Source organism: Rhinopithecus bieti, unplaced genomic scaffold, assembly GCF_001698545.2.
Source record: "Rhinopithecus bieti isolate Rb0 unplaced genomic scaffold, ASM169854v2 scaffold_5002, whole genome shotgun sequence".
NCBI lineage: Eukaryota > Metazoa > Chordata > Mammalia > Primates > Cercopithecidae > Rhinopithecus > Rhinopithecus bieti.
The window spans coordinates 353,465-361,996 of record NW_016804830.1 but is presented as its reverse complement, the minus strand read 5'-3'; the positions used below and the strand labels follow the sequence as shown (position 1 = coordinate 361,996).

At 49.3% G+C, this 8,532-nt stretch overlaps 1 protein-coding gene across 1 annotated transcript; it reads left to right on the top strand.

Moving 5' to 3' along the window:
• Window positions 1-5,755: 5,755 nt before the first annotated feature.
• Window positions 5,756-6,973, top strand: LOC108528606 (uncharacterized; the record flags this gene model as incomplete). Its single annotated transcript, XM_017870484.1, is given in 5 exon segments — window positions 5,756-5,842; window positions 5,844-6,170; window positions 6,172-6,448; window positions 6,451-6,615; window positions 6,618-6,973. Coding segments are annotated over 5 exon segments (957 nt in total), but the record flags the coding sequence as incomplete, so codon positions are not given.
• Between the last annotated feature and the right edge of the window lie 1,559 nt (window positions 6,974-8,532).

Here is an 8,532-nt window from a genome sequence, read left to right as displayed (position 1 = left end):
ACCAGCCTGGCCAAGATGGTGAAACCCCGTCTCTACTAAAAATACAAAAAAATTAGCTGGGTGTGGTGGTGGGCGCTTGTAATCCCAGCTACTCGGGAGGCTGTGGCAGAGAATTGCTTGAACCCATGAGGGGGAGGTTGCAGTGAGCCAAGATCATGCCACTGCACTCCAGCCTGGGTGACAGAGCGAGACTCTGTCTGGAAAAAAAAAAGAAAAGAAAAAGAAAAGAAAAGAAATTAATCAAGTATTTCTAACTACTTTATTTGATTCCTCTATTACCTTTCTCATCTATTTTTCTTTGCATTTTAGGGATTGTCCCAGGTATTATAACATGCATCTTAACTTACCACAATGTACTTACAGTTAATATTGAAGTTTACATAAAATGTAGGAATCTTGCAGCAGGAATAATTCCACTTAAATTTACCCCCATACTTTGCTCTGCTTTTTTCATATATATTAACTTACATAGGTTATAAACCCCTTGCTACAGTGTTACAATTTTTTCTTTAAACAGCCATATGTCTTTTAAAGATTTACGATAAGAAAATACGATATGTGTGTCATCTTTTATATTTACCCACATATTTATCATGTCTGATGGACTTTATTTTTCCGGCAAATCTGAGCTACCATCTGGTGCCATTTCCCTTCAGCCTGAAAAACTTCCTTTAACATTTTTTGTAGTGTAGTTGTGCTTCTAATGAATTCTCTTCATTTTATCTTAAAATGTATTTACTTTGTCTTCATGTTTAAAAACATTTTGCTGAATATAGAATTCTGGCTTGGCAGGGTTTTGTTTTGCTTTTTCCTTTCAGCATTTTAAAGATGCTGCTCCACTGTGTTGAGAAGCTGGTCATGATCTGTAACATCGTTCTTCTCTGGATGCTTTCAATGTATTATCTTTATCTTTGGATGTCAGCAGCTTGAACATCAGGTGCCTAGGTATGGTTTTCTATGTATTTACCTTGCCTGGGGTTCACTGAGTTTCTTTAATTGCTAAATTAATGTCCTTCACCTAATTTATGAAGTTTGGGTCATTATTTCTTTAAACATTCGTCTTACTCCTTCTCTTTCTCCTCCTTTCCTTCTTTAACTCCAGTGACATTCATCTTAGACTGCTTGATATCCCACAGACCTTTGAAGTGCTCTTCATTTTTCTTTAAAATTTTTTTGTTTGTCCTTGAGATAGGATTATTTTTATTGGTTTATCTACAAGTTCACTAACTCTTTTTCCTGCCACCTCCAATCTGATGTTAAACCCATCAAGTAAATTTTTTATTTTTTTGTGCGGTCATTTTTGACTCTAGAATTTCCATTTGGTTCTTTTATTATAGGATTTATTTTTCTGCTGATATTCACCATCTGTTCATTAATAATCCTTTTTTTTTTTTTACATTCTCAAATATTTATAAGAGCTGCTTTAAAATCTTTGCTAATTGCAACAGCTGGATCATCTCAGGGTTGGGGTCAATTGAATGCTTTTTAGTTGAATATGGGCCATGTTCTGTTTCTTTGCTTGTCTGTGAGTTCTGATTAGATACTGGACATTATGAATGATATGTACTAGAGACTCCAGATTCTGTCATATTTCTTTGAAGGTAATTTTTTCTTTTTTTAACTTTTATTTTAGGTACATGTGAAGATTTGTTACATAGGTAAACACGTGTCATGGGGGTTTGTTGCACATATTATTTCATAACCCAGGTATTAAGCCCAGTGCCCAATAGTTAGTTATCTTTTCTGATCCTTTTCCTCTTCCCACCCTTCCTCCCAGGTAGACCTCAGAGTCTGTTCTTTCCTTCTTTGTGTTAATAAATTCTCATCATTTAGTTCCCACTTAGAAGTCAGAACATACAGTATTTGGTTTCCTGTTCCTGCATTAGTTTGCGAAGGAAAATAGCCTTCCACTCCATCCATGTTCCCACAAAAGACATGATCTTGTTATTTTTTATGACTGCATAGTATTCCATGGTGTATATGTACCACATTTTATTTGTCCAATCTGTCATTGATGGGCATTTAGGTTGATTCCATGTCTGTGCTCTTGTGAATAGTACTGCAATTAACATTCGTGTGCATGTGTCTTTACGGTAGAATGATTTATATTCCCCTGGGTATATACTCAGTAATGGAATTGCTGGGTCAAATGATAGTTCTGCTTTTAGCTAGAAGAGTAATTTCTAATGCTGCTGTTAGTTAACTTTTCTAGACTCAGACTCCAAACTCTGCCTCTCCTGTGGTAAGCAACATTTGAAACCTCTGCTCAGTTCCTTCAGCTTCTAGCTGCTGCTTTTTTGCCAAGCTGCCTGGGGTCTCCCTCATGCTTGACAGTTTAGTTTAATAGCTTAGCAATCAACCAAGGATTTGAGCAGATTTTACATTAGATTTCAGGGTTCACACCCTCTGCAGTTCCCTCCCTTTCAGCATTCCCAATTTTTTGATTGCTCTGCCTGATACCTCAAACTAGTAAGTCTGCAGCTTCTGCCACTGAACCCGCCCATGTGGTATGCCCTCAGAAAAAGGCTGCAAACTCCTAAGTCTCATTCTTTGCAGTTCATTTTTTCATGGGCGGACATCCCTTCAGTTTCTGCCTGCATTTAATCATTCTCCAATGTCTTCAAACAAATGGGTTTTTTAAAATATTTTGTCTAGATTTTATAATTGTTATCTGCTGGTGGTGGCTGCTTAGGGAGAGGAGAAGGAAGGAGGAAGGGTTAGTACAACAAATCTATTCTTCCATTACTGAAAGCCAGAACTTTATTGCCCCTTTTACACAGTAGGAAACTGAGGCCCAGAGAACCAGCGTGACTGACCTAAAGTCTTGTGGCTAATAATCAACTTTAGTATCCAAGTCTTGCTATTGTTGATTGATGGAGGCAGGTGATCCTCTGATTTTTTCTATCTTGAAATGCCTCCATCTTCCTCTCTCTTCTCACCCCTCAAACAGATTTACCCTTGATCTTGTGTGAAGTGTGAACACTTTACTAACTGTCCATTCACAAACTGCACTTGCCGTTTTCTTCAGTTGCCAGTACAACTGATGGGGCATGATGGTGGCTGTTGGCCACACAGATGCTGGGTAAGACCCATGGTAGGGATAGTGATGCCACCAGTAGCACCCTGGCCGTAGCAGGCAGTTGATTACCAATTGTACTGGGAAGGCAGAGGGAGGTACTGTAAACAGGATCTTGGGCCATGAGTGTTGAGTTTTTTTCCTGAATCTGCTGCATAATCATTAGGAGACCTGATACAATTCTAATTATCACTCTAAACATCAGTTTCTTATGTGTGTAGTTGAATGATAATTCACAGTAGTATGATATTGTTCTGAAGATCAAACAGAAGAGTATATATGCTTTGTAAACTAAAGTTCACAAATATGAGTCCTCCCAGTTGTTATCAGTGCCTGGTGAGGATGGCGGATGGTGAACCTGGCCACATAGGCACAGCAGTTATTGCTAGCAACCGGGGCAGAGGGAAGCCTCCGGGGTAATTCTCCGAGAGTTAAACTGGGTGGTCAAACCCACACAGGAAGGGTATAGAGGTGGCCCAAGAGACTATCCGTAAATTTGAAGCTGAAAAGATGTGGAAACGTCCAAGTTTAGTCACAGCGACGAGGGTGTACACAGAGAGGCAGGACTGGTCTGTGATCATAACTGGAAATAAGAAGCCCAAGCGTTTGAGCCCTGTTTGGAGAACGACTGTGGTCATCAAAAAGTGATTTCGGGGAGAAAGCCAGAAAAAGAGAGGGAATGTTTCCATGCGATCCCGCAGTTCCTGGGGGAGCCCTACCGCATATCTGGTGAACAGGGACACTTTAGGCACCAGGGAGGCATGTTCTGTTGGAGGACAGGGAACTTCAGGGAGCCTCCCTGATGACTTCCGGTGACACTTCACAAGGATGGATGAACCATCATTTGTTCTGAATCCAAGCCCACTGAGGTGGCTGGAGACCTAGTCAGCATCCCAGAGAAGCACCATATTTGGCAGACCCGCATACTGGACACTCTTTCCATTCATCACAGTCACAGCTAACATGCTTGGCACAGGCACCGTTCTAGCACGTGTGTGTGTCTGCCAAATATTTGTGAGGTTGTCTCACAACAGCTCTGTGAGAACCTTACATACTACATTGACGTTATGCTTTCTTTTTCAGTCTCCTGGAAGTTTGTTTATCATGAATCAGTTCCCTGAAGACAGACTGTCTCTGATTCTACAGACAGAAGCAAGCTTCGGGGTGTGAAATCAATGAACGAACTACGGATTGTGGCGACCCCAGCCCCCACATACACACTTTCGGGGGCTACTCCCTTTTGAGGGCCTGATGTGGGGTCCAGGCAGGCACCCGACTGGACGTCTCTACATTGGCTGTGGACATAGTGGTACTGGTGATGGTCACAGCTTACCCATGATGTGGCACATCTGGTGGGAGCCTCAGGCCGGGAACACCCTGGGGTGGGGAAGGGATCTCTGCGAAGGGAGAGGGTCTGCAATCCAACAAGTGATGGCCGGGGGCCGCTTCAGGGAGTAGGGAGGGGCTGGACCGACGCCGGAATCCCACATACATGTGCAACGCATTGGAGTTCGCACTTGTGCGACCATGTTTCACCATCGCCTCCTGGACTTCTCAGGAGTCTCCTGACTGCTCTCCGTAGGGCAACTCCAGCTCACTCCAAGTCACCCGCCACCCAGCAGCTAGAGGGATCTTTTCAAACATAAATTCCCTCTCGCCACCACCTCCCTCCTTCACACCGTGCCCAACCTAAGTCCCTTCAGGAGAGAGACTCAGGCCTGGAGAGAGACGCTCCAAAACCCTGCAAAGTCTGGCCCTGCCGCGGCACCGTCAGAGCCCAGCGTGTAGAGGGCGCCTCCTGCGTAAGCGACGGTCGTTCCCCGCGACTCAGCCAAGCGGCATCCGCACACGCTCCTAGCCTAAGAAGCGCATCAAGGGAGCCCGCTCAAGCTGAAGCGCTGCACAAGCTATGTCGTCCTTCTCTCCGCCGCGAATGCAGGCAGGGTGCTAGCGAAAGCCTGGCAAAGGGGGCGCCGAGGGGGCGCAGTCGGGGCGCTGAGCGGGCGAGGAGGGGACAGGGAGAGGGACGCAGAAGGTACGCGGTCGCGGCGCGGAGTGGGACATGGGGAGCTACCCCAGAGGCGCGTGGACCCGGCGCGGTCGAGGCGCGGAGCCGGAGCGCGCCCCCCGTGTGGCCAGGCCGGGAGGCGCGACGGCCGGGCCCTGGAGGCGGTGGGAAGCGCGCGGCGCCCGGGCTCTCAGCGTTCCCTGGCCTGCCCCGGCTCGCTCGGCTTTGATGACTGCTTCCGCTCCCCATAAAGGCCTGTTTCATGGCCAACGCCAGCATGGGCTTTACGTCTGCCCTCCGGCTCCCTGCGGGCGGCAGAGGGCCGTAGTGAAATTCCCCTTCCGGCCAGGCCGTTCTGGCTCTAAAGGGAGGTCCAGGGAGTGTGTGCGGGGGGGCGTGCTCGGTGCTGGGCTTTGTGCCGAGCTCTGTTGATTGCATATCCCGGTTTCTGTCTCTGGGTGCGTTTCCCCGGCCCTGGCCTTGGCCACTTCCCCTCTTTGAGCGTGGGCACTGTGTTTATTAGTTCATTTCCCATCCCCACACCAAGCACTGCCTGGCACAGAGCAGGCATTCAGCAAAGGCTTGCGGGATGCGCAGACCAGCCCATTTAATGCTCGCAGGTGCCCTCTGCGGTGGGCATTACTATTTCCAGCATCCTCGCGAGGGATCTGGAATCCGCGGGGGTCCCCTGCCCAGGATCGTGCAGCCTGTGGAAGGCAGCAGGGGCCAGGGTGCCGAATGGATCGAATGAGCTTCTCGGGGGATTCCCTGAGCTTGGTGAACGAAGAACCCACCCTGACGGTCAGGCCTAACCCCACTGCCAATAGCAGAGCAGCACTAGGCGGAAAGGGGCTGCCTGTGCCTGGCACCGGGAGCGGCAGAGGCGGCCACCGCTGTGGAGGTAGCGCCCGCAGTGCCGAGCTCCTGTGCCTGGGAGGACGCGGGCACTGGGCGACCTGCAGTCGGGGCTGCCCCCAGGCAGAGCTCCCTGGCTTTCTCACAGCGCGGCTCGCAGGAAGCAACGCTGTCCCATGGCACAGTGAAGTAAGGCGATGGCTGCTCTCAGCCAGAAGCGGGGCTGAGGGATGGGGGCCACAGATGCCCCGGGAGCCCCTGGACCCTCTGGAGGGTCGGGCGAGGGAGGGGAGATTTCTGTCTTGACCACGCACTTGTAACCCATTCTTGGCACACCGGGGTACCTTGCCCGCAGGTAGTGCTGTGTTCTCGGGGAGAGGGCACAACCTCTAACCCTCTGACCGAGGCTCTCTGCCTCTCACAAGGAGCCCCCAACACACTGGTTTTCCTCACAGCCTGCCCCAACTGCTCATCGGAACCTGGAGCCCCCTTCCCTGCCCCAACTGTCCCTCCGGGACCCCATTACCCTACTTTCTGTCGAACCCAACTGCCCTATCCTTTATGCAGGCTGTCGGGGGCAATGGTGGTGAGCATAGGCTATGGAGTCAGATGGCCTGGGTTCAAATCCTGGCTCTGCCATCTTCTGACTGTGTGACCTTGGGCCAGTTTCTTTACTTTCTGCCTCAGTTTTCTCATCTGTAAAATTGAAGGAATGGTGGCATCTATCTCATAGGGCGGCTGTGGGGGTTATAGCAGGCACACTGCCACAGGCACAATGAATGTCAGCTCTTGTTGCCAACCTCCCCCACACAACGCACAGCTTAGTAACTTTACCCTCACCCAACACATAACACCTAGCTTGTCCCTCATAATGAGCTCTCAGCCTAAATCAGTGCCTTCAGCAAACCTGTGGCGCAGGGCGGGTGGTAAAGTAGACAAGATCCTGGGGAAGACTCACTGACTCCACAGAGGCAGTACTGGCTGCAGCTGGGATTTGGCCCAGACATTTAAGAGCCACCGGGCGCGGTGGTTGAAGCCTGTAATTCCAGCACTTTGGGAGGCCGAGGCGGGCGGATCATGAGGCCAGGAGATCGAGACCATCCTGGCTAACACGGTGAAACCCCATCTCTACTAAAAAATACAAAAAAACTAGCCAGGTGAGGTGGTGGGCACCTGTAGTCCCAGCTACTCAGGAGACTGAGGCAGGAGAATGGCATAAACCCAGGAGGCGGAGCTTGCAGTGAGCTCAGCTCCGGCCACTGCACTCCAGCCTGGGTGACAGAGCGAGACTCCATCCCAAAAAAAAAAAAAAAAAAAGAGCCAAGGACTAAGCAATGCCTGCATTGCCTGCTATGTGCATATGTCCAGCAGGACAGCAGTGTCAGGCCACTGGCCAGTGGGGCCCATCCTCTGAGCTGGTCATACAAACACCCTAGGAAAGAGTCCACCCGTCCTTCATGTTCTATCACTGCTCGGCCTAGCTAGGCCAGGCGCACGGGCCCAAGACCCACCCTGGAGATGGTGGTTGGAGCAGTGTTTGAGGTCACAGATGGAGGAGTGCGACCTCCAGCCCAATTTCGACTCTGCTCTTTGCCAGTTCAGTCTTGCCCAAGTCACTTGGGTTCTCCAAGCCTATGATCTCCTCTTTAAAACGGAAGGGAGAGCTGGGCATGGCAGTTTATGACTGTAATCCCAGTGCTTTGGGAGGCTGAGACGGGAGGATCGCTTGAGGCCAGGAGTTCAAGACCAGCCTGAGTAACATGATGAGACCCCCCCCCATCTCTCCAAAACAACAAAAAAAAAGAAGAAAAGAAAACACTTTGGTTGTTTTGTTTTTTGCTTTTGTTTTTAATGAGCAGGGCATGGTAGTGTGTTCCTGTAGTCACGGCTACTCAGGAGGTTGAGGCGGGAGGATCAGTTGAACCCAAGAGTTCAAGACCAGCCTGGGCACAGCGGACCCTATCTCTATAAAAATAAATTAAACAAAATGGAAGGGAAACAGTCCATCTCTATGCCAGGTGCTTGGTCATGGGGGAAGGAAGGGGAAGAGGCAGAGAAGGAAGCAGGAGAGGCAGCATCAACACCTCTTCCCACCTGGGGGAGGTCCTGCTTTCTCATTGGCTGGAGCTGGGCTTGCCAGAAAGTCAGATGTGGCCAGTCATCTCTCTCTTGCCCCACCTGAGGTGAGCTCTAACTATACCTTCTCCATCTTAGAAATAAATGTGGCCTTTGGGTGGGGACACTCAACAGTCAACTCCCCTGCTTCCCATGAGGCAGAGTTGCAGAAACCTAGATTCAATTCCTGCTGCACCAGTCCCTTACTAATTATGTGACACTGGACAAGATGTAGCCTCTCTAGCAGTGGCCAACTTTGTTTGGCTCTTATTACATGCCAGGCCCTTGGGCAAGCACTTGCCCCCATCCCTGCAACAACCCTACGAAGTAGCCCATCTCACAGGCAAGAAAACTGAGGTTCCAAGAGGTCATGAATGTAAGTTGCCACAATCACACAGCTGGCAAGTGGGAGAGCTAGAAGGTGGATGGTGGCGGAGTCTGGGCATTGGCATGTCACCCTCCCAGAGCACTGGGAAGG